This window comes from Pteropus alecto, unplaced genomic scaffold (genome assembly GCF_000325575.1).
Source record: "Pteropus alecto unplaced genomic scaffold, ASM32557v1 scaffold78, whole genome shotgun sequence".
NCBI classification, from domain to species: Eukaryota; Metazoa; Chordata; class Mammalia; order Chiroptera; family Pteropodidae; genus Pteropus; species Pteropus alecto.
The window spans coordinates 11,914,608-11,941,355 of NW_006443124.1; the positions used below are offsets into that span (position 1 = coordinate 11,914,608).

Genomic DNA, 26,748 nt, shown 5'->3' on the forward strand with positions numbered 1-26,748 from the left:
TTGTGCCATTTCACATTCAGTATGTGTTTGCAAAGTTTTTTTTTTTAATCTCATATTTTGCTTCTTTTCAGATGGAGCTTTAATCGTTTATACATTGCTCAGTTTTGCTTTTCATTTGATACTTTTCCCAAAATTTTGAGGCTTAGAAACTCCTAAATTTAATTTACTGTTATATTTTGAAAAGCCTTTATTGTTTAAATCTCTGCTTTGCTTACTAAGTGGTGAATAATAAAAGATCTAAGAATCATATGAAATGGGAATTTCACCTAAAGTAGATAATCTGATTTATCCCTCGATAGGGCAGTATGAAGGAGATGAACTTTTTAGTCACACTTGGGTTTTGAGACCTAACCCAGTTGTTTGAATAATTTAAGTTTTGTGAAACTCTACCATCTATTGAAAGAGTAGCTATGTAATAGGGTCATTGTGAGCCTTAAATGATATAACTTACCATTTCTGGTACATGGCTTGTGTAATGGTTCAGGAAACACAGTGTTCTCTCATCAGTTTTTGGAAGAGGACATTGAATTACAAGGAGGAAGCATGTATTCGCTACCTACACAAAATTCTGTAGTTGTTGAGTAGAAATCAGTTCCCTGTCTCTTCTGGATTTTACCTTTCAGAAGAGTGAGAAGAGTGATGTTCAGTCACATTCTGCCTTCCTGTATATTTCTCGAATACTTATACATATTTCCAGGGATCTAACATATTTGAGGAGAAAGAATATAATGCCCATTTTGGCACACTTCTTGAATGTTAAATGAGCAGACATGCGACATAATGCAGGCCCTTAGCTGGTTAATGAGATAACCCTATCTAATAATTATGGTCAGTATGCTTAGTGCTATAGAAAAAGTAGCACCTTCCTGAGACAGAGGAGTTATTTGAACTGGATCGTGAAGTTTGTGTAGGAGGCCAAGATATTCAAAAGAGGAGTGGGCTTTTAGGCAGAAGTTACAGCAGCATATGCAAAGACCTGCAGGCAGTAGGGAGCGTTTCCTGTTTCTGAGAATTCTAGGTTGTGCACATGCAGTGAACTTGTCATGTCTGAGGAAAGGAATGTCTCTTGTGGTTATGGAATAGATGGCAATTGAGATGTGTCTTAAATGATTGGTAGTGTTTCAGCATGTGAAGATAGAATGGGTTGGCTAATACAAATTGAGGAAATAAGTTACTTAGACAGAATATACATTACTTACATATAAAGACCTATGAATAATCATGTTGACTTGGCCGCTACTTACTCTTGAACTCTCATAACTGAAGCAGAACAGCTTAGACATCAACTCTTTCTGAGAAATCATCAGGAAATTTTACATATCTCATTAGAGCTTTTATGTGAGAGGGATTTTGTGAAGAAGATAAAGGAGCAGTTTTTCCAGGCTTACAACGTATGAGATAAAGTGATAAAACTGTTTTGGGGTTGAAGTGTATGTGACTTTGACTGTCAAATGTAATAGTTTAAATTTTATTTGATAACTTAGTGGTCCATCGTGGCCTTTCAAACGAGAGACCTGATGTAATGATGATTTATCTAGGTGATTTATCTGAAAGAGCCGGATGGAGTTAGAGAGGAACGTGTCTGAAGCAGCAGAATCACCTATTGCTGTATTTCAGGACTGAAGTGATTAAAAAACTTGAATAAGTGTTAGTAGTAATAGGAATAAAAGAAAGGGCATTGTGAGAGTGATTTATAAAAAAAGAATGACAAGTTCTAAGAAATGGTTGAAGATAAGATTTGGAAGACAAGCAGGGGAGTTAGAAATGTTGAAATTTCACACTTGGATGACTAAGGAATTTTTTATGTTAGCAGAAGATAGGACATTAGCAGGAAAATAGTTGTGAGGGAAAACTGAAATTATATGTTATTTATTGGGTGTGAGATTAATTATATTTTAGAACATGTCTTTTGTAAAATTGAGTTTTTAAAATTATGGTTTAGTTTGTAATTAGGCAGTGTGGTCTTCTGTCAGCAGCATGAGTTTTGGAGACAGGCCTATATTCCCGCTCACCTTCAATAAATATCACTGTTAACTAATCTTTTTGGATCTTATTTAAATTGTAAGCTAGTGATAGCAATACCTGCTTATAGGGTTGTTGTGTGAACTAAATAGTATGATGTGTATGCATAGCTGACCCATTTTAAGCCTTTAATAAGTGCTCATTGTCCCTTCTTAAAAGATGCCAGCCTTACTTTGGCTATAGTCATACATTGAGATGGACACCAAAGAATAATGGATAAAGCATTTTTGTTTTACTATCCAATTCACCAAAATCGTAACCTTGATTGTTTGCTAAATGTGCGTATGATCTGGCAATTTGTAATTGAACTAGCTCAGAAGTTATAATTATTGAATGCGTAGGTGTACTTAACAGCCTCTTTTTCTGGTAAGTGACTTTACTTAGAGGATATATGTTTATGTGAGCAAGAGAGTCTATTTCCTGGAAGGAAATTGTGGTCTCCAGATCTTTATAATAACGTCACCTTTAATCTTGAACATTATACAGACTGTTTTCTTGAGAAAGTTTCTTGCAAGAAGTAAATGAAGCCTCCTTATGAGCTTGTTAAGACTCCATAGACTGTCAGTAATATGGAAAAATTGGATGTTTAACCAGGAATGTGAACATGTGTTTCAGGTAGAGAATTCCAAAGATAATGAAGATACTATTCTACAAAGAGAAATTCCTGCCAGACAGTCTCGACGGAGGTTTCGGAAAATTAACCATAAAGGAGAGCGCCAAACCATTACTGATGATGTGGACATTAACAGCTATCTTTCTGTGAGTACATTTAGGAGCGTTTCATTGATCTTCCTTAATTTTTATATCAGTATTTTTAATTGACATATATTTTGGCGCTGTCAACACTTTGGGCTCTGTGTAAAAGTTTGGGGCTGGTAAAGATATTTATATAATTTTTTTAAATTCTGCTTGGTCGAGTCAGGTAGAAATACCCTTACCAGTGAGAGTTTTGTTTTTCTTTTGTTTTTCTTTTCTGCTTAAATAATGTAAAACTAAAAAAATTCTTACCATACATTTTTAAACACATTTGTGGATTTTCTTGCTTTTTTATTGCTTGAATGGAATATAGATTAGAGTCCTGAAAATTCAGGTAGTAAACTCACTGAAGCTTTTTTTGTGATAATGCTTTAAGGCATACAAAAAAAATAAAAATATGTCATTTCTGCCCTTGAGGTGTGGGGACAAATATGCATATAATGTGTGTTATTGGAGAAACATACACAAGTGTTAAAGGTGTATTTTCACATGCAAATATTGACAAAGAAGCAGATGAACTAATTAACTTGTGGAATACCAGAAGGAGCATAAGCTGTTTCTCCAGAAGTCTTCAGTTTTGTAACTGTAGATAACTTCATTTTAGACAAAAGCTAGTTGAATCAAGAAGTAAGGATAATCCAAGAAAGAATAAATCCAGGTGGATTTATCAGTTTTCAAAGGAGTCATGATCCCCCAGAATATAAAAACAGTCTAGAGATTGACTGCAGCAAAATTCCTGAGGATATGATTTGTTCTTTTGCTCGTCAGAAACAGAAATGTACTTACTCCATATTGAGAACAAGGAATTATTTAGAGAATAGTTTGTACTAGAATAAGTGTTAAATTTTAGGCAGCTCAAAGGATTTAGTCTCATTTGCCTAATTTCACTAACACAGCACATTCTACATCTGACAGCAAACTATAGTACCAAAAGTTTTTATGACAATCAGAGCCACACAAAGTTCATTTTCTGTTCTTATTTAATTTCTTTTTTATAATAAATTTTCCCATCACTAATTAAGCTAATACGTTTTGCCTTATTACACAAGTAATATGTGACTGTTTTTGAAAAATTAAAAGTTAGTACACAACCCAGTTATTTAACCATTGATGACATTTTCTATATTCTTGGATAAAGCTTTTATCATATAAAAAGATATGTAAGCTTTTTGACTTTTTAAAACTTAAATATATGATATGTCCTGTAATTTTTTAAATCTTGTAACTGAACATCTTTGAATGTTATTAAATGGATTCATTTTTTACAACACTATTCTTAATAGTGTCATGGTACTCTATTATAATAATTGCTGAAATTTATTTACTCAGTTCCCAGTATTTGGTCATTTATATTTTTATAGCTTTAAATTAAAAAATTACTTTATAAAAAAATAATTAAAAAAAAAATAAGGTGCTAAGTGTCTTTGGTTATATATGACCATATCTTTTTTTCTTTAGAAAAGAATCTAAGAAATAGAACTGCTAAATTAAAATAATTATTTTGTTCTTTTCTCCTTGTATGAGTTAGAGTCTATGCATAGTTCGTGTGTGTGCTTTGATGATTTGCTTATTCTAGTTGCAACTTTAGTATGTTTTCTTAAATTTTTTTGGTGTTATGTCACAAAGCTTAGACAGATTCCATATTTTCTCTTGGTAACTGTGGCTAGTGCTTATGAGTCATTTACTTTTAGCCCTCATGTGTCCTGAAAGTTGTCCTCATAGGGATATGCACGTTTCCTGAGTACACCAGAAAGAGCTGTAGGCCCATTGCTTGGGATTCTTTCTATTTGATAACTTTAAGTGTGGCATTTTTGCATGTAAAGGCTTATATTGGCTAGTTTTAGATGGTTATCCTAATAAGTACTGTCAGGAATTTGGCAGATCATGGAAAGGGAAGAGCTAAGTTGATTCAGTTTAGATAAAACTGATTTATTAACCATGGGACTGGGTTATAGCAAGGTTTTTGATCATGTTCCGACATTTGCTATTTCTTGAAGTAATAGGGTTGTTTTATTTCCTAAGAGGCATATATTTCAGGCGACTTAGAAAATGCATTATTAAGAGGTTTTCATTTCTAATTAATTGCACCAATTATGTAAAACCTATGCATCTGGCCAAATTCCTGCATATTGGTAGTTGGTCTGGATAAGAACACTTTGTAGCAAAAAATCTTAATTAGTATTAATTGAGAATCCAGTAATTAATTAAGCATCCGGTAGAAAATTAGTTTTATAGCTCCTACAAGGTTCTTTATTTCTTTTGTTCTACTGTCGGAGAAAGATCAGGAGTCATTCCTTTTTTTTAGACTGCAGTGGAAATTTGACATTTTCTTTTTTTCATTTGCAAACCATTATGAACTTTTTCTTGCTAGAGTGCCAAAGATAAAAAATTCTTAAAGATGTCAGAAGATTTTGTTGCTGTTGTTTTATCATAATAGCACACAATCTGCAAGGTTTTGTAAATATTAAAGATTTTTGCATGTGTTTTTATTTTCTAACCAAATGCTCAGAACAGTTGAAAAAGATGGTTTACACTTATGAAATATTTTCATGGTTTTGTATACATTGCTTTGCATAAAGAGGAGAACCATAATCTTAAAGTGAAAATTTTTATTTTAATATAAAAAAGGGTGCCTCTATAAAGTAATTTTTGAAACTCGTTAGGGTATTGTATCAGAGCTTGCAACAAATTTAAATGTCTCCAAATTTCTCAGTGATTTCAGAGATTTGATCTTTGAGGAGGGTGTATATGATATTTAGAAACAGCCAAAAAGTGATAGGGAGCAATATTTGATGAGTTGGATAGGTTATTAAAGTGGAAATAGTCTAGTATTTCGATGAGCCATTTATCTTGAATCCTTCCTTCACTAACTGTATGATAGGGACATTTCATTTAAACCCTTTGCGCTTTGGTTGCTTTATATCTGAAAATGAGGATGGTAATAGCAGATCTGCCTCTTTTTTGGTTGCTTTATATCTGAAAATGAGGATGGTAATAGCAGATGATTGCTGACATACTTGGAACATGTGCACATTCACAGTCAGTAATGTCTGTAGGTTCTTCTTCTCAAATGTTTCAAAATGTGTGCCCTCCACTCAATTTCCCCATGTCATTCCCTTAGTGTCCATTGCCATTCTTTCCGGAACAGTTGTAATAGCAATCTCTCATACTTCCCAGCCAACTTTCATTGTAAAGCAGTGTTTTTTCATTTTGAGAGATTTGGAAATTTTTTAAAAATCGTAGTGTTTCGTAGTCTCTTCCTTAAAAGATACCTACTTGACATTTTGTTTATCTGACTTTAAGATTTGTTTTTCTCTTCTCTCTGGTTTCCCTACTGCTAGCCTTATTCCATACATCTTCCTCTCTATCCCTTTAGTCTATTCATTAGCCTGTTCGTTTTACCTCTTTCAGCCCTAAATGAAGCTATAACAACATCACTTCTTTTAAATTCAGATCTTTTCATGTTTTATCACCATCTATCAGAGGAATTCCAATGGTCTAGCTTCTCAGACCTTCATGGTCTAGACCAGTTCTGTCTAGTAGAACTTTCGCCAATAATGAAATGTTTTATAACCATGCTTTCCAAATTGGCAGTAACTAGCCACACATGGCTGTTGAACACTTCAAATGTGGCTAGTATCACTGAGGATTTTAATTTAAACTTTTAATTTTAAATAATTTACATGAAAGTAACCACATGTGGCCAGTAGCCACCATGTTGGACAGCATAGGTCTCGACTTTGTCAGCCTCTCCAGCTTTTCTCTTTTTTTCTGCATATTTCCTGCCTTTCAGCCATGCTAAACAAATATGCTAATCCTTAAAGAAATCATGTTTTTAAAATTTTGTTTCAGTTTTATTGAGATATAGTTGACATGTATCATTATATAAGTTTAAAGACTAGAACATGATGATTTGATATACATATACATTACAAAGTGATTACCACAATAAAGTTACTTAACACATCCATCTCGGGACATATTTATACCATTTTTTTTTTTTTTTTGCTTAGAATGCCCTTTTATTCTTCGTCTTGGCAAATCCTTATCATCTTCAAGACTCAATTACACATCATCATGGGAGGATTCCATGACTTTCCCTTGGGGAAGGGTTAGGTACACTTATCTGCATTCTCATAATATCCCATATATATATCTGTGACTATTTATTTCACTACATTGTAGTCGTTTATACAAATGTCTGTCTTCCATCACAATGCCATGCCTTGAAAATGTGAACCATCATCATTATATCCTCAGAGCTTTGCCTGTCAAAAGAGAAAAAGAATGCCTGGTCTTATATCAGCTTATGTTCATGTGTCATTTTGGGCAAGTTGTATAACCTTTCTATGTCTGTTTTAATATTTAACCTATAGATTTGTGAAAGGATTAAATGAGAAAAACTATATAAAAGGCTCTGCCTAGTGTTTGGTGCCCTGAAAAACTTTCAGTAATGTCAGCAGCTTCTCTTTCTGTTGTCACTATTGTAAATGCTCAAAAAATATCTTTGCTCCTAATGCTTACAAAATACTTTATTATTTATTCTATACCTGGATATAAGATGTGTTTACCAAAATATGTAACTATATTAAGATAACTGAAAACAAATAAGCTAAAGAATCAGAACAAAGGGAGATTAAAAATAGGAAAAATAAAGTCAAGCTGGCTTGAAGTTAGAACAGCCAAACATCAGCCAGTTCCCCCCACCCCCGCTTCAGTTTTTATAGCATAGAATCACAGTAGCTCATTTTGAAGAAGGTAATTTCTTTGCCCAACGTTACAAGATGAAGTAGTTACAAAATGTGTATGAAAGTCTCTGAATGAGTTGCTTTGCCATATACAATGAGTGGCTAGAAGCCAATTAAATGACAGAGTATGACTGGTTTTGGAATTATTGATTCGAAGACCTTTCTGATAGTAGTTAGCAAAGCCAGTAGTTTAACCCAAGTGTCTTAAAGCGTAGATTGCAAAAACAGTCTCCAAGATATGGGAAGAAAATAGTAGAGTTCATATGTACTGGTACCATTTTAAATTTCTGAGAATTTTTGTGAATAGTATTTGTAATGAACATAAAATATTTTTCCTAGTAATACATGTATTAATTTTAAGTAAATTACAGATGTTAGAAATGTAGCTCAAACTTTTTATTTTAAATGTCCCAGGGCCCTCATGACTCAACCTCCCAAAGGCCCCACCTCCTGACACCGTCACTTTGGAGATTAAAATTTCAACATACAGTTGGGGAGCGGGGGACACAAATATTCAGCCCATAGCAGAGTGCCAGTGAGCAAATAATTCAAATATTCTAGTCAAAATGGAAGAGGTGTAAGCATTCCCGTTGCATCTTCTATCAGAATTTCTAGTTTAGGCTGTATAAGTCATAGTCACTGATTGATGAAGAAAATGTCAACATTGTGAACTTTATTTTGTATTTGTGGACTTGATTGATCCTGATTGTTTTCAATTACATTTCATGTTTGGTAAATACTTGTAGAATGAAAGGATGAGTGAATAAATAATCTTCTGTCACTTCTGTGTATGCGGAGCCTTTATTAATTTTATTTGTATGGAAGACAGTGCTGACCAGATAGCTACTGAGAAATTTGGAGCCTACCTCTGAGAGTCTGCAGCTTTTCAATATTGTTTCCTGTCACCCTGTTTACAACTCAGAGTGCCTGGGCAGGTGTGTTTGTTATGGTTCTTTGTACCTTAAAAACAGAAGAGGACTTTTTTTTTTTTTATTCATGAGAGTTTAACATCTAGAATTCTGCTTCTCATTTGTCTTCTGGAAAATAATGGAGAATGTAGATAGGTTCATGTACCTAGTTAGAGGGTCACGAGTCCACAAATGGACAGAGAAAAAGCAAAGGGTTGGTATTGTAATCAAAGTAGGACAGGTGCCTGCCTAGAGCAAAATTTTAAAAAATTGTGAAACAAAATGCTCATTATAGAAATGTAAAAATATATAGAATATTAAGGAAATAAATTTAGTGTAATCCTCAAAACCAGAGATAGATAGTGTTGCTAAAGATTTTTAAATATATATCTTGATTAATTCAGATCTTTTAACTAATTAAGACAGTGCTGAATATTTAGTTATATATCCTGGCTCTCTACTTCTCATGTAATTAAAATTTGCCTAAACATTACTTTTAACAGTAATATTATATTATATGAGTGTAGTTAATATTATATTGTATAAGTATAACAAAGTGTTCTCACACAGCTTCCTGTTTTCTCTGTTCTAACAGAAAACTTGTATGAATAAATTTGTGACTGACTTTTTCCTTAAGATTGATTCAAATGAGTTAAATTACTGGGTTATGGGTATGAACATTATTTTTAAGGCTCTACGTAAGTATTGCCAACTTCTAAGTAGTCATTATTTAAAATTGTCTTTATCATTCACTCTGAATGAACTTCAGGAGTATCAGGAGGAGGGCAGTACACGCCCCACTAGCTGTCTGGGGCAGTTCTCCCTCCCTTAAAGGTGACATTGATTCCTTTGGATCTGCCCACTGCCCAGGGAACCTGGATCGGGAAGATTTTTATCATACCTGAAACACTTTACGCAATAATTGCTAAAGAAAGCTTTTTTGAAGACTGTTTGAAGCAACTCTGACACTAATGTATACCAGTGGTCTAAGGTAATGATTTGCGAGACCCATCCACTTGAAAGGGGAGTAACTACTCAGAAATAGCAAACACATTCATGCTGATTGTTATTGCCTTTTAGTTTGATTTGTTATCTGTTCAGCATTTGGCTTTTATACCACTAGAAAATGCAGTATTTAAAATTAGAGAAGTGTTATAAAGGTAATCTCTAATATAATCCAGAATTTACAAATGGAAACAGTATTCTCAATAGTTTAATTTTTTAAGTGAGATTTTTTTTTGTCATGTTGATATATAGCGCTGTTTTAATTATTATATGCATTTTATTTTTGTTAATTTTACTTGAGGTTTGCATTTAATATGTAGCATGCTTGACTGATTACTATATATACAAAGTGTTTTCTTGTATTTATGTGTGTTTGAGTGAAAAATGCTTGATACAACTGCACAGTGTAGGGGAAAGTAGAAAAGCATGGTGCTGCCTTTTTATTGTTCCTTCGGTTTCACTGATTCTAATTATAGAAGCTTACATCACCTTAGCTGATGAAGGCTTCCCTCTCCCTCTTTGCTTTGCTTTTTCTTCCTCAGTCACTCCCTAAGGATGGATCATATTTCATAGTGCATATGTGTCCTGCTGGTGGCTTTGACAGGGTTTTCAACAGCATGGTGCTGATCATTTAGTGGATATAGGTGAAAGTGTGCTGAAGCACACTGTTCTTTACAGAAGAATAGGAGGGTGGGTGTTGGTGCACTGGCTTCCCTCCTTCAGAAGGGCTGAGGAATAGATAAGATACAGTTTAAAAGGAGGAATTCCTGAGAGGCACCAGTAATAAGAGTTAACCAGGTTCTGATAACTGCAAAGATTCATTTCACATGTTCAAGTTAACCAAGGTGGGGGAGGTGGAAAGGGGTGGGAAAGCTTGCTATGATCCCTTAAAAGAGCTTGTATGTTACCTCTGACATTATGGTAAAGTGTCATTTATTCATTTTCCAAAAGGATTAAAATATTTTTACTATATAAATCAGTTCATTTAACAGTTTATATTTCAAAGACCAAATACAACTAAAATACAGAAACGAGTGGCTTTATTTTATTTTGTAAAACTGCATAATTTTTCTTTTGTTACTCACCCCCTTTGGTTTGGCTTCTCTAAGTTGTGATTATATTTCACTGTGCAGACGGGGAATAAATGTGACTGTGCTTGAGATCACTACAAACCTGGTTTTTGTTATTGTTGGGTTTTGTTTTTTATAATGTTTAGAATATATATACTCTGATAACTTACCTTTATTCTTGACAACCTTTCCCTCTCCTTTTCAGGGTTGTTACTTACTGAAATAAAATAAATAGTTATTGTTAGTATCTATCAGAACCTCATCTTTGGCTTTCCATACAATATGTTGTCAAATGTTCCTCTGTATTTTTGTTTAGAAATAATTTATACAGTTAACATAAATTTTAATTATTAACTATGTAGCATTCACATTTTTAATAAAAATATTTTGTAATAGTTTGAAGCTTTGCAAAGCCAACACGCATTGATTGCTTTATTTTGTAGTATGTGGAAGACCTTTTTAAAGCTAAAGATTTCATCAGTATGGCTTAGCATCGTGCCATTTTGTATGCAGGGGGAATGTTATCCTGTCTGATGATTCCTAGACAAAGTGTAGATCAGGGAAGGCATTCTCCCTTGCAGCAGTTACTTCATTTGAATTGGTAAGGTAATGGAATGAGATCAAGATAAAATTCTAAAAGTAGTGGAAGTGAAAAATTATTCATTCACCTAATCACATATTTTTGGTTATTTGATAAATTAATATTCTCTTCAAATGATGTTTATTTCTTCCTTCAGTAATAAGAGGTTAAGTGATTATTTCTGGAGAAACAATGTGGTATATCATCAGAGTAGTAATGGATTCATATGCTAAATATAGAATTTATCCTGTTTCTTTCATGGTATTGTTGCACAGGGAGATTTTACGTTTTAGATTCATCATACAATTGCCTAGAATGGCAGATACTATGAGATGATTGGTAGAACAAGGAAAAGGATTATGTCATCCTCACTTACAGGCCAAAATGAAGAGAGTTCCTTTATTGAGTTGGTGTTTACTACTAGTTGTAACATATGGCATTAGTGGATTACATTTCACGAATAGGGCTACAGCTTGTTAGAGCAGCTAAGGGATGGCTGTCTCTCCCTTGCTCAGCTTGAGGTCCTTCTTTGTGTGCTATCAATATGATTTATGAGAAGGGAGAAAGGTACCCATTAGGATTTTGCTTTTTTATTTGGTTGTAACTTACTCTGTTGTTATTACATATGAATATAATTAATGTCTGGCATTGAAACTGAAATGTTTTTTAGTCATATTACTAATATTTATGTGCAAAATGCTTGTCTCTTTAGAAGTTTATCTTTAGGAAATGATTGACTTCATTACATACAAAGTGCCTACTATCATTTTCCTATTTTAAAAAATTAGTGGTTAAAATTATATTTTAGTTAATTTATTCTTGAATTCTTAATGTCTTGTTGAAATTCCAACCCATTGTAGTTTATTAAGTTGAAAAAAATACATTGGTGCTTGAAAATCAACCTGTATTTTCCATGTTTTTTACATTTAGAAAACTGGAGTCATGCTTATTTGTATTTATGAGATTTAATTTTAAATAAAAACGCAAGTTTTATGTATTCTTTTAAAATTTTTGCAGAACAAATAGTTCTTAAGTTTTATGGGGATCTTAATTCATTAATGATCACATATTATAAAAGCATGACTTGTCTGTTCAGAATAATACCACGTTTCACTAAGTAAATTCTAGTCTGATAAGTAGCAGCATAGCTCAGATTGGCATCAGTGTTGTTCAAAAAGTGACTCATACTTTGCCCAAGGGTATTGAAGAACTTTTTTTCCCCCAATGACAAGATGTTTCTTTTTATGTCAGTGGAATCCTTTGTAATAATACCTGTCCTTCAGGTAATAATTTCTCTTATGTTGAAAGCTTCTTCCCCTCAAAATAGTGTCAGGTGAATAAAGCATAATAGTTCTCTTACTTTAATATGTTCATTGATTTTTATTTTCATAATTTTGTGCTTTGAGGCGTACTAACTGTATTTTATCATTGGAAACTGTGACTGACTTTGGTCGTTGGGAGGCAGCATTACAACTTTAAGTGCAAACTATGGTAGTAGCTGCAGTAGATGCCTTGTGGCAGAAGCATAAAGGATAAGGGTGAGCACTAGAGGAATTGTGTTTTCAGATTGGAGAGGGTGTGGCAAAATTTAAGGTTTTTTCCTGTAATTTTTATAGAAAAATGAGATTTTCTTTTAGTCTAAGCTCAATTTGGAGGCAGGCTTTAACATTTTCTTCTAATTCCTTCTGAGTTTTACTGGCTTCTGGTCTCTTTCTAGGAATTGAGCATTGGGCTGTGTCAGAGTACCACATTGCATAGATTATTCTTCCTCAGAAGACGTGCTGCATGCTGCAAGTGGGCTGTTGTGCCTCTTACTTTTTTTTTTTTTTTCAGCTTTCCTTTGCAAATCAAAATTCTGTTGTTCCCTTTTGAGCTTACTGTTCACATACAAATCTTAATACCAGATTTGATATTTTTAATGTTAATTTAAAGTGGTCCTGAAAGTTATACCTTTCAGAACAGCTATTTGTTAAGGCTGTGTCAGAGTACCACATTGCTTAATTTTTTTTTCCCCAGAAGACGTGCTGCATGCTGCAAGTGGGCTGTTGTGCCTCTTACTTTTTTTTTTTTTTCAGCTTTCCTTTGCAAATCAAAATTCTGTTGTTCCCTTTTGAGCTTACTGTTCACATACAAATCTTAATACCAGATTTGATATTTTTAATGTTAATTTAAAGTGGTCCTGAAAGTTATACCTTTCAGAACAGCTATTTGTTAAATAGGAAGTTTTACAAGCAGGAACCCTTGAATTAGTAGTCGGGAATGTATATATGTGACATCTGAGAACTAGGCTGCAGTATGTGTATTTGCGATACAAGAGAATCTTCCCAGAGCTAATTGTTTTCTCTTGGGAAGGCAATACTGTTTTAAATTTGAATAATAATATTAGGAAATATGGCTTCCTACATAAAGCTATGTATCAATGCATAGCATTAAAAATTAAAATGGATTTTTTAAACTGAAATAGGTGCTTAAGCCAATTTTTTCTTCTAGAATTTAGCTTGTTGACACGTCTCACAGAAGGGTGTGTGTGTGTGTGTGTGTGTGTGTGTGTGTGTGTGTTTTAATAAATTGCTCTTTGGGCTACATCTGCAGATAGAGTAGACAATTGATCTAATGCAGTTTCTGAAGGCTTTCTATACAGGTGATGTCATCCTTTTAGCTCTATTCTCCTCCCACTCTCTTTCCTTCTTATTAGATATTTCATCTTACTGCAGAGCATAGAATCAATAGGAGCTTCTCCTTAGGGAGCTGCTGTGAAACAGGCAAGGACAGTAGGAATTAAGACACTAACATATAGTCTTGCTTTAGCAGAATATGTAGTGTTTTTGTACTATATTGTATGTAAATTTTCAGCCAGAAAGCCAGACTTAAATCAGCAATACTGCCTTAGTGATGCATTAGAACAAGAAGCAATACTGCCGAGCTGTAAACAGTTCATGTGAAAAGAGAAATTTTTAATTTTGGAGATTCTCAGGCATGCTGCAGGATAAAACCTGTTAGAGCATATGTCTTCTGCCATTCGCTCAACGGTTGATTTTTTTTTTTTTTTTTAAACCTCTGGTGGTTACGAATATAAAGAAGAAACTTTCATCTTAAGGATACAGTGTTCTGATTTGCTTCTGATGCAGAAGAATTACTGCAGTGCTTGCTTTACAGAATGAAATAAGTTGAAGAAAAGACAAAGCTGTGTTACAGAGAGGAAAGGTTTCTCAGAATCCAGGATTTGGTGCATGTTGCCTTATTTGTATTGACACATTATTATCTGTTGTGTTACTACTGTGTATGTCTATGCCAGGTGCCTGAGGAAGCATGTGTATGTCTGTATGTTCTGAGCCAGAAATATAAACATCTTGATTTACTGTGATTTGCTTGTTAAAAGTGAACATTTTGATGAAAACTGTTGCAGTTATCTGTAAGCTACTGTAAGCTCCTGATTTCAGTTTGAAGGGGATTTGGAGAAGCTGTCTTGATATTTATAACACTGAAAATGGTGTATGATTTGTAAAAAGAAACTTAACAGAATTTGTCAACACACTCATCGGTGTGGCTCTGGTTTGAAAAGGAAACTACCCTTTCCAGCCCAGGAAATGGCTTTTCTTGTTCGCTGTTATGCCAATTGTCTTCAGCCATGGGCCTCCAAAGTAAGTAACTATTGTTATTTTCTTTGAGATTGCTATTATCTAGTTATTAAATTTAAGTTCTATTTGGAACTATAAATGAGCTTTATTGTACTGTTATATTTTCTAAACTTTAAGTAGTACAAAACAATCTGAAAAGCCCAATCTCATGGCCATTTTTTTCAATTAAAGGAATCTTAAAATATTTAGTGTACCTCTAAGAGGATTTGAAAAATACCTTCTTAATAGTCTGTAGACTTAAAATGCAATGCATCTGACATACATTGTCTTAAGACTGAATCATCATTTGGGTGATTGGCTATTGCTGTACTTTTCTTTAATCATACTCGAATGTACTCTTGAATGTATTGCCTCATTTCCTTAAATGGTTAATGTATTTAGCTCTGTTATTCTAATTTCTAGTTTATATTATACAACACTTTTCACTGATATAGTGTTATCAAATGAATTATTGAATCGTATTATTTTACGGAAACTGGGTCCTAATTCTTAAGCAGTAAAATAATACGGAGAAAATACTCATGAAAGGTAATTATACGAAAATATTTTAATAATGTTCTTAAGTACTTTCAAAGTAGTGCGTGAACCATTACTAGCTTGAGACTGTTTAAAGATCATATATTACACTTGTCATTTTAAAGCAAACGTATTAACTCAGAAAAAACAAAATGCTATACAACAGGACAGGCTAGGTTTTAGGAAAACATACAGTATAATTTAATAAATCGTATTGTTCATGGTAGCCCTTTAAGTTGATCTGAATTTGATGCCACTCAAGATTTCTTTCCTATTCTGTAAATTTCAAAGCAAACAGAAGTATGATTTTTTTAAATTTTGTTTTATAAAACGAAATGTTTGAGTAAGCACTTTAATTGTAAGTAACATTGACTATTAAGATTTCTGTATAGTTCTCTTGAATAGAGACAAGCACAATAGAGGCATTTCTTAGGATGGTCTGAAATCATGTCTTTGTTTAAAGGTTGTCCTCTTGATGGTGACTAAGGGAGAAGTACTATGATAGCATCATGGTATATGTTTTATCCCAAAGATAGCTCTTTGCATATCTTTCTTAAAGGCAGCTTTTAGAAGGACATTTAAGCTAACTGCCCATTTGGCAAACAGCTGGTTGAAATGTAAAGAGATGGAAAGAAGCCTAGGTACATACTTCATTTCTACTATTATCTGGTAAGGCTTGGATGGCCTCTTTAGTACAGATGCCACCTGTAGGGCCCACACAGATGCTTGATAGTGGCTCTACTGAGGTATAAAATGACATGAAAAGGGAAATGGATGAGACCAGATGGAAAATCTTTAAAGAAAATTAAGAATGAGATATATGGCTTGTTTTCAGAATACCAACAAAAAGCCCTTGGGGGTACTGGTAACCAACTTTTGATTTAAGATTTAACAAGTACACAAGAGCCAAAGAGGATTTGAAAGATCAGATTCTAAGATTTCATTAAAAGCCAGCAAATATTATCTGATCAGGATTCTGTGATTGATACTTTACTGTGTAAATTAAGTATTTAAAATAGAGTACATGTCTTCTTCCCTCTCACCCATCTCTCATGTTCCTATTGATAGAATTTTAACTCTGGATAGTGATTAAACACATTAAACTTGTGATTAATTTTTCATACTTGCTACTTTTATTTTCCAGTACATTTTTATTGATTTTATCAATTCATGTATTTTTCCCATGTTACTACTTGAATTTCATTACTTCTGAATTCATTTATTTTCTTGGTAAAATAAGTGGTGCTAGCAGCAAGAGTCTGGAACTTTAAGACCTTGTATGTTCAAAATGCTTTACTTTGTATTAACCCTTAAAATAATTGTTTATTGGTATGTAAAATAATAAATCTGAAGCCTCTTCCCTTAAGCACTTTGAGAAGGTTAATGTACTGTCTTCTGGCATCCACCATCGGTGATGAGAAGTCTGGGTTTCTTGTAATTCTTGTTCCTTTGTTAAGTAATCTGTTTTTCTTATTAGTAGTTAGCTGTGTTTTGCTTTGTTTCTGCTTTATTTTTTATCCTTTATGCTATGAAGTTTTACTATGGATTGTCTAATTTTCATTTTATTTTGTGTCCCTTTCTTGGCACTTAGAAGTCTCTTAAGCCAAAGATTCCCATTTATCTTCAGATGTGGGAAATTTATTTTTTTGAAAACTCTTTTATCATTCCAGGTGTTAGGACTCTTGATCTGTCCATAATGTCTCTAAACATTTTTATATTTTGTTTTCACTCTGTGCATTTCCAGTTTGATCTTCTGGCTCACTAATTTATTCTCCATCTGTGACAAATTGTTATTCTGCTATTCATCTTTTAAATTCTAAATTTAATCATTGCATTTCTGAAATCTGTTCAGTGATGCATTTTCATAATCACCCTTGTTTAATAATTTGTTTTTATTTTATGGATGCCTTTTTTTCCTTATTGTCTTATTAGCTCTTCAAGTTTAAATTCTTCTCTTAGTTGAGTGTTTTTGAGTTTCTTTCAAGGGGTTGACTTTCCTCGGGTCATTCTTAGTTGAGAGCTTACCTTCCTGGTCTGTTAAAGTCACTTGCTTGAAGTGATTGTTTACTGGTATGAAGGTGGTATTACCACTTTGGCTTCTATTTTCCTTCTTTAGGCACTCCTTCAATCACTGGTCTAGAAAATGCTTCCATTCTCATTTTTACACACAGATAAATCTACACGTCATTTCTTGGCCCTTATCTTTACCTTTCTCCAGCATTTGACACAGGTGGTTGCTCCCTCTTCCTTGGCAGACTCTCTTCAGAATCAGTCTTCACTATTACTTACTAGACAGTGTATGATCTCTCCTTCCTTTATCTTCTGCTACATTCTTCCTTGTTCACTCCAGCCTCTCTGATTTCATTCCTTGTCCTCAAACTGGCTAGGCACTCCTCTACTGATTTCCTCTTTCCTCAGTAAGTCTATCTGTACTTTTAATAAACTTACTCTTAAATGAAAATATTGATTGAAAGCTGCTCTGTGGTTTTAAAGATACTAAAGTGGAGAGAAATACATGTCTTAGAATTTTAAAACTTTAATATTTGTTGAGTTGTTTAACAGTGTCCCCCCAACCCTCATCTTTTAGTAAAAGTAATAAGTTTCACTCATATGTGGGATATAAAACAGAAAGCAACAAATGACCAAGACAAGCAAACAATAACCCATAGACACAGACAATAGTTCAGTGGCTACTGGAGGAGAGGAGGAGATAGGTAAGGGTAAAGGGGATCAATATGTGGTGACGGAAGATCTGACTGTGGATGGTGAACACAGTGCAGTATACAGATGACGTATTATTGAATTATACACTTGAAAGCTATATAACTTTATTAAGCAATGTCACCCTAATAAATTGAACAAAACAAAAAAAAAAAGTAATGAGTTAGGAATACATATTTCCCCTATAGTTTAACATGCCTCAGGCACAGTACAGGTGTATACCCAAGGTTACTTTGATTAGATATAGCTATTTCCTCTAGAGTTTTTGAGCAATTTTTGACAGTCTCCATAAAACAGGCTCCAGACTACTTTTTAGGTTTTAGAATCTACTTTTAGTGCTCGCTTGCATGCTCACTCTCTTCTCTCTCTCACTGTCAGCTGACACTTCTATGATAATGTCACTCCGTCTGGTTCTAGAAGCTCTTTTATAATTATGGTGGCTTGCTTTTAATTCCATAAGGCATCTGTCTTCTTGTGCCTTGACTAAAGTTTCCTGCTCCTCATATGTATAATTTTCTTGCATTTCACCTTCTATGTTTCCAGAATAATCTTTTTAAAATCAAAATCTCTTCCAGCCATTTTCTTGCTTAAAACTCTTTGGTAGCTTTTTTCTAGTACAAGAGATCTAAGCACCCGAGAATGGTACATCTGGCCTTTCATCTCCTGTATCTTCCTGTATACATCCCTCTCTGAACTATGCTGGTTTGCTTACTGTTTCCTGAATGCTCATTCAAGTCTCTGGCCTAATATATTGTTCAACAGAAATATAATGTGAACCACATGCAATTTTAAACCTTCTGGTAGCCACATTAAAAAAAAAAATTAGGATGAAATTAATGTAATAATATATCTAGTAAGTTTTTTTTAACAAGTAATAAAAATGTAGTAATTATTGAGTTTTTTTAACTAAATTATAATTTGTGTTTTATAAATACAACTTGTCTCAATTTGACTAGCTGCACTTCAAGTGCTCAATAGCTGTGTGTAACTAGGACTACCGAATTGGACACTGCGGTTCTGGGTGTCTGTCAGTCCTGTTCAGTACACTTAGTCTTGATTGTCCCCAGGACTCATTGCAAACCACTCTCCCTGCTCTCTACCCTCAGTGAGAATGAGGTCTTTCTAAGTTGCATTTGTTATTTTAGTATTTTACTTGTCTTTTTTGATCTCCCAACTTTATGACTTTCTATCATTGTTATTATGACTAGTATCAGATATACACTACGTGCTCCTTGTTCAGTAAATGGTTAATTAGACCGGCATGTTTGTTAGAAATTTATATTTACAGGAAATGAGTATAGAGTTCTGAAATGTCTTCCTATGAGTAGCACACAAGAACTCACAGACTTTGTGATATGCACAAGAATCATCTTTATTCCTTGGTCTTTTTAAGGGTAGTGGATAAGTGATTTGTGGGTAGGCACATGCTTCTATGTCAGGTAGCTGCTATGCTTTAAAAAGCAAGTGCTAACAACGCAGCTTGGAATTTAACAGTGGATCTTTGAGGAATGCTGTTTTGTTGGGGAACTGCAATTATAAAACATTTTTAGGGTTAAACATAAATGTTATTTCATACTTAGAGAACCCTTTGAATGCCCGTCTCTTAAATGAACTAACGCTTGGGTATGATTTGTAAGAGGCAAAAAGTTTCAGATTGTACAGTTTCTTATTAAAGGGTTCATTTTTCTGTTATCATTCTAAGTTGTGGAGGGTTTATTCTTGAACGGTAAGTTTTTAAACATGAAGTGGAATCTTCACCTACAGCATCTGGTATTCCTAGGTGGTCTCCCATCCAAGTACTAACCAGGCCTGACCCTGCTTAGCTTCTGAGATCAGACAAGTACTAACCAGGCCCAACCCTGCTTAGCTTCTGAGATCAGAGGAGATTGAGCACATTCAAGGTGGCATGGCTGTAGGATTTTTTTCTTTGTATCTAAACTATAGAAATGAAATGGGAGGAAGATATTTGAGCTGAGATATACTCCCGTCAGTGTTTCTTTGTTACTGTAATCAGTTATTATAAACAGTTGTAGTAAGCTCATTGATTTTCTGCTGTCTTTTTTAATACACATAATAGAGCTATAAAATGGCTTCTGAGATGGCTTTAGCTTATTCCACAGGTTTTGATATATAGCATTTTAATTTTTATTGTTTAAAGATTTTCTAATTTCAAACATTATGAAATATGTCCCCTTTTGTCTCTACTAATTCTTCTGCCTCACAGTCTACTTTATCTAACATTAATATAACTATATAAACTTTGTTTCAGTTTGTGTTTTCATGGAACATATTTTTTTCATCCTTTCATTATTTAATATTTCCCTCTTTTTAAGTTGGTAGTTACCCACTTTTTTTTTAACTGGAGATTACAGCAATGCATTCTTCACCTATCAGGTCTCTTGCTGCTGTTTCATGGAGAGTGCAAAGAATTTAGATCACTTTAATAACTTCATTTACCCTTCTCCATACTTATATTGTTTTATAATGTATTTTAGTTTCATATATACTTTAAACTTCATGGGACATTAATTTTATGGTTTTATATGTCAGTATTCATGTAGATTTACCCACACATTTCCTTTTTGCATTGGTTTTCCTTTTACCTGCATCTAGAAACTTCCATGTGGAGTTATTTCTTTCTTCCAGTGAATCTCCTTCATTGTAAGTCTGCTGGGGCATGTTTCGTTTTAATTTCTCTGAAAATGACTTTACTCTTTTCAAGAACTATTTTTGCTAGGTATAGAATTCTGGCTTTTGGAGTTATCACTCCATTGTCTTCAGACTTCCCTATTTATGTCAGAATGTCAGGCATCAGTTTAATTTTGCTCTTGTCAAAGTAATCTTTTTTCCTGACTGCTTTAAGACTCTTTGTCTTTTTTTTTTTTTTTTTCCCCCTCAAGTCTTACCCTGCTTTGCACAGCTGTGGTTTTGTTTTTGTTTATCTTACTGATAATTTTTAAAGCTGCTTGTTCTATGACTTTGTATCTTTTGTCAGTTTTGGAAATGCTCAGCCATCATCTACTATGCCTTAAATACTCTGTTTTTTCAGTGACTCTGGTTATTCAGGTGTTACCTTCTCACTGTATCTCCTGTGGTTCCTGTCCTTTCTCACCTAGCTTTGTTCTTTCTATTCTCCATGCTTCATTCTGGATATTTTTTCCAACCAACCTTTACTTTTCTGATTTTCGTACTAGCTCTGTCAAATCTGTTATTGAGTTCATATGTTGACTTTTTTTATTTCCATAATTTCATTTTTCAATTGTAGACTTTTTATTTTATATTTATTAGTTTTCTTTCTTTGCTACAATTTTTAGTCTTGCCTCAGTGAATCTATGTAACATGGACTGCTAAACTGGACCAAATATGGCCAATGAGCTGCATGACCTGTAAGCAAAGAATGATTTTTACACTTTTAAAAGGTGGTTTTATAAAAAAAAAAAAAAAAAAAAGCCAAAGAAAAGTATACCACAGAGACTGTGTGTGGCTTGCAAAAAGTTAAAGTATGTAATCTTTGGTTCTTTAAAGCAGGGGTCCCCAGTCCCCGGCCACAGACCAGTTCTGATCTGTGGCCTGTTAGGAACTGGGCCTCACAGCAGGAAATGAGTGACACTCATCACAGCCGCTCCCCAGCAATAGCATCACCACCTCAGCTCCACCTCAGATCATCATCAGGAATTAGATTCTCATAGGAGCACCGGTCCTGGTGCCAAAAAGGTTGCGGACCACTGCTTTAAAGAAAATGTTTGCCAATCCCTGGCGTATATTAAATACAGTTTTTTTTTTTAATCTGCATCTGATAGCTCCATTATTTGAAAGTTCTTCATTGGTTTCTAGAGTTTATTACTTCTCCTAGTTTTCATCAGTGCCATTCTGTCTCGTAATATGTGCCTGGTTTTATTTGAGCAATGGATGTTGTGTATGCAAAATTGTTTAAATAATTTGAGGCCTAGGATGATTTTTCTGATGATTTTTTTTTCACTAGTAATTCTGTATAACCTTCATCCAACATCAGTTGAAATGATTCTAAAATGGGTGACATTTCACTTTGGGATCACACTTCACTCGCAGAGTGTAATGCATTCTTCAGGATCTCAATTCAAAGTGTGACCTTTCTTTGCTAGGGTTTGGAATATAGCTTTTGTCTTTTTGACCAGTGACTATCAGAAGTCCTTCTCAGTCTATTGGCATCCTCTTTAGGAGTAATAAAATACTGTCAGAAGAAAAGCAACCTCAAAAACCAGATCATATGTGTGTGTTCCATTTTTTTTTTTTTCTGTTTATCTTGGTTATAAAATTCATCTGGATTGCAACCCACCATTATCACTGGGGAAACTTCTTAATGTAGTTTCTTTGAGTGTAGTTTTTATGATTATAGTGACTCCTCTTCAGATAACATAATTTAGATTTGGCCATTTTCTCTTTGAGAGTATGGTTTCTACTATTATGTGTGTTTCATTAGTTTTCCTATATTAAAGCAATGGAAACACCCTCTTTTAAAAAGTAAATAGATTTCTCTTGATGGTCCTGAATAGCTGAGAAATTATTTGTAAAATATATCACCATGCCATCTATGTAAAGCTTTTTTTTTTCAGTACTGTGGAGCACAATTGTTTATTTTTATCTTAACTCCTATAGCATTCACTTTGTGAGTTTATTTTTATGGTATGAAATAATATTGTACAACCTGCATCCCTGATAAAATGTGGCCGTATTGAAGACGAGGCGGCAGAATCATTTCCTTCTGTGTGTTTCATCCCCGCACCTAGCACAGACATTCGTTAAATCATGTGATTACTAACAAATTTGTTAGGGACCAACTACAAACTAATACAGTATTAAGTGAAAAGAGGCTTAGTAAGTTTTTGGAATATTAAATGCAGTCAGCTGTTACTATTCTTAAGTCTTGCTGCAAGGTGCTATACTTTAATCCAAGGTATTGTTGTTTTATTCTGGCGTTAGTGACCATTTTGTTTTAGCGGTGTGTGTGCATAAGCATATATGTTTGTGTGTAATAACATTCTTACCGTTTACAGTGGAAGTAGCTGATAATGTTTATCTGGGAAAAATAGGGGCCAAGTTTTTCCTCTGAAATGCCATTACTAATGGTAATCTGTTTTGAAAACTGTTTGCTGTGCTTCCACTGTAGGCTTGCCTAATAGTGTCAGAGTACTAATTTGGTTCTTATAATTTCCTAAGAAAGAGTTTTCCTAAGAACAGAGAATTTAGGTTAGAAATGAGGTTGCACAGTAATGTACATAAAACAAAAATTTGTTGCAGAAGTTAGAGTATATCAAAAACTCTAATAAAAGTGAAAATTAATATTTAGAATATCTTAAATTATTTTTCTTCTTCAGCTTCCAGCCGATCTTACGAAGATGCATATCACAGACAACCCTCATCCACAGGTGACTCATGTTTCTTCTAGTCAGTCTGGCTGTAGCATTGCCAGTGACTCTGGGAGCAGCAGTTTATCTGATATCTATCAGGTAAATGCCCTAGGAGTTTATGTGTTGTACATCTGGTTTTTTTCTGTCAAGTATCTTCTGCTTGTTCCTTAGGTGACCATGTGCCTTTAAGTAGGGTGTGACATGCAAGTATAATGTCTTTGGGAAAATATGCTTTATTTATTGTTCCAAATATGCAAGCCTAATTAAGAGGTTATCTATCTTTTGAGAGTGTTTAAATATGGCACAACCGTGTGTGGATATAGTGTTCTTTTTAATTTCTTTTATCCAGGTGATTTCATATTAATAGGTAATGCTTATTTTGGTAAAAAAAAAAAATAGTTCTTGAAACAACTGAACTTAAACTTACAAAAAGGCCAATTTTTATTATGACCAAATTAGTCTTCTATAAGTCAAGTCATGAAGAAAATTAGAGTTGCTTTTATATTGTAAAGACTCTATTAAATTTTCTAGTAGCCACATTAAAAAGTAAAAGGAAATAGGTAAAATCTTAATAATATATTTTATTTAGCACAATGTATCCAAATATGATTTCAATATGTAATCAGTTTTTAAAAATTATGAATGAGTTACTTTATTTTTTCATACGAAGTCTTCAAAAGCCAGAGTTTATTATAAACCTGGAGCACATCTCTGTTCAGACTAGCCACATCCCAGGTGCCCAACAGCCACATGTCATTAGTGGCTATTATATAGTACTAATCTTTTGAGATAGAATTATTGTTACCTGAGAAAAACATTTTAGATTGCGCTTCTACTGAGTTACCCAGATTAAGATATTTTAAGAAAATCAGCATTCCTCTGTTAAGGGAAGTTTGTAGGCAGATGCAAGATGGAAAAATGCCTCCATATTTGGTTTATGTGTGTCTTGTCTCCATAAAAGTTATTGCTCGGGCCATCAACATCTTTTTGGCATTTTATAATAGGCAGAACAAGGAATCCTCCATGTTCACCATTTTATAGTAGACAGAACAGGAAACTTTTAAAAAGTAAAGTTATAAACAGTGTAGTGGTTCAGGGGCCACCTACTGTGTTTGTGTATTTCTTGGGCTCTGTGCTTTCTGCTCCTCCAAAGGAAGTATCTTAGTAAGAGTTGTTGCCCACCTAAACGACGAAGTAGAGCTATGGCTTCTCTTGACTCTATTTTTTCTAGAGAACCTTGAGGAAGATTGACCCTGGATTAATGAAGTTCAGGGATGTGATTGTAGATTTCTTTAAAATAAGTAGGAATGTCTGGACCTTGCTAGGAGGAACTGTACAGCAGAGGTTTGGTGTTGACAACTACACCAAACCTAGTCTCACTGGTATATCCATTTCTTAGCCACATGTGGTCACCTTCCTGGAGCAAGGAACAGAGCCCTAGATGGTTGTGAGAGAAGGGACAAGAGAATAGTGCACAGATTGATTCAAGGTCATTTGGAAAAGCCAGTGCTTTACTATGAACTAGAAGATGGCCTGCACGCAGTGGGGTTCTGTATCTTTGGCAAGATCCTGGAGGAGATTGTGGAGCATTGCACTTACTTTAGTGCTTATAGGATGTTCACCTACTGGCTGGCCTACTTGTGGCTGAGGCTGGGGCTAGAGTACACCTACTGGTGTGGTTGTAGGTCTTCTGCTATAAGACCATGGCTTTGGTAATGGTTGCCTTGCTCCAACCTTCCATAAGTTTTCTGTCCTCAGAAGCACTTTCTACAGCTCATTCTGGCTTTTAAGAGATTCATTTTAAGATTGAATAAACTGTAGGCAGGTATCCTTGCCAGCTGTCCTGCATGTCAAAGAAGCATCTCCATTACAGAGTGAAGAAGACACCTTTTCATACCCAGAAACCTGAAAGTTACTGTTGGCTCACATCCCTTGATCATCACATTCAACCAAATCATATCAATTCTGCTTCCCGCATCTTTAATGTGTTTGTGTATGTGTATATATATATGTTTAGTGTTAACTGAGATAATTTACATATAATAAAATTCATAGTATAGCTGATAAAAAGACGTAGCACATTTCCATCACCTCTGAAAGTACTTTATGCCCTTTCATAGTCAGTCCCTTTTCCTGAGTCTTAGTCCCTGGCAGCCACCAAGCTGTTTTCTGCCCTTATAGTTTTGCATTTTTGCGAAGGTCATATGAATTGAATCATAGTTAAATGATGACTCAGTGAAACTTATAAAATAACCAATAAGATAAAAGTAAGTTCTAATGAGTTTAGAGAGAATGGACAGATAAAAGGAGCAGAAATAATGAAATTCTAGAACTAAAACAGGAATTCAGAAATTTAAAGGAGAAAAAAATCATAATATTAAAGTCAAATATGCATATATGAAGATAAGATCTTTTAAGAGTGGCCAAAACAGGTAAAAATTTCAAAATTGGACTTTAGTTAAGCTTAAGGTAATAGCCAAAGGATAGAAACAGTATAAAGGTTAAAACAAACCAATAAAGATTAAAAACAGAAGGAAAAGAAATCAGAACCTTTAAATAAATATATGTTCATACATACTTATATATATTTAGTATTTGTATGCATGTAATAAAATTCTGAATTCAAATGGACCAAATGGTATCAGTGTTTTTCTACGAATGGTAGGTTTGCGGATAGTTTTTGTTATGTTCTTTAGCCTTTTAGTTTTTCTCAGTGAGCATTTATATTTCTACATTTAACAAATTTTAAAGTGGATGTAAATAGAGTGTACGGTTAAAAATAAAAGTTGAATAAATTGTGGGAAAAGATTAAAGGAATAAATAATAGAGATTAAAAGGAATAAGAACACAATAGATTGATAAAATATATCTTCCAAATGCAAAATTTCTAGATGACAATTAAAAAACCGTGAATAGGGAAAATAACATTTTGTTATAGTCAAATTGTGTATATGCAGTCAGATTCTCTGGACTAAAAGGGAAATAAAAGAGCTTAGAGCACCTGTAAAGCTATGAATACACCCTTCGGTTACAGGTGTACGTTCCCATTGTATATACCTTGGCCAGTGACAGTTGAAGTTTGTCTGGTTATCCAAGTCTTGGCATTTGGGAGATTTTAAAAGTGAACACCTAACCCAGTCACAGCTTGTAATGGTATAAGCAAAGCCTTGTGAAATCATGCAAGTATTTTTAATTTGGGAGGAAGAGAGAAGAGAGTCATCCTAACAGCAGTTCTTAACAGGAAAATTGTTTACACCATTTTATATGGCCATACGTGTGGCTGTGCTCCTGTACAGTTCCTTCTGAGAATTTTCATGTCTTCTGGTTTAAAAATAAAAGCCCTTGGCTTTCAAAGTAATTTAAAAATAAAGCAGTTACCATGGTCTGGGAGAAAACA

The 26,748-nt window shown here is 34.0% G+C and overlaps 1 protein-coding gene across 4 annotated transcripts in view; it reads left to right on the forward strand.

Moving 5' to 3' along the window:
• RAPGEF6 (Rap guanine nucleotide exchange factor 6) overlaps window positions 1-26,748 on the forward strand; it is a 152,130-nt gene that overhangs the window by 50,749 nt on the left and 74,633 nt on the right. For 3 of the 4 annotated variants that reach the window (XM_015598099.2, XM_015598100.2, XM_006923166.3), the window contains exons 6-7: window positions 2,638-2,781; window positions 23,319-23,450. In XM_015598099.2, coding sequence (XP_015453585.1) covers window positions 2,638-2,781; window positions 23,319-23,450 — 276 coding nt within the window. The remainder of the gene's footprint in view (window positions 1-2,637; window positions 2,782-23,318; window positions 23,451-26,748) is intronic. The other variant, XM_015598101.2, reaches the window with a different exon arrangement.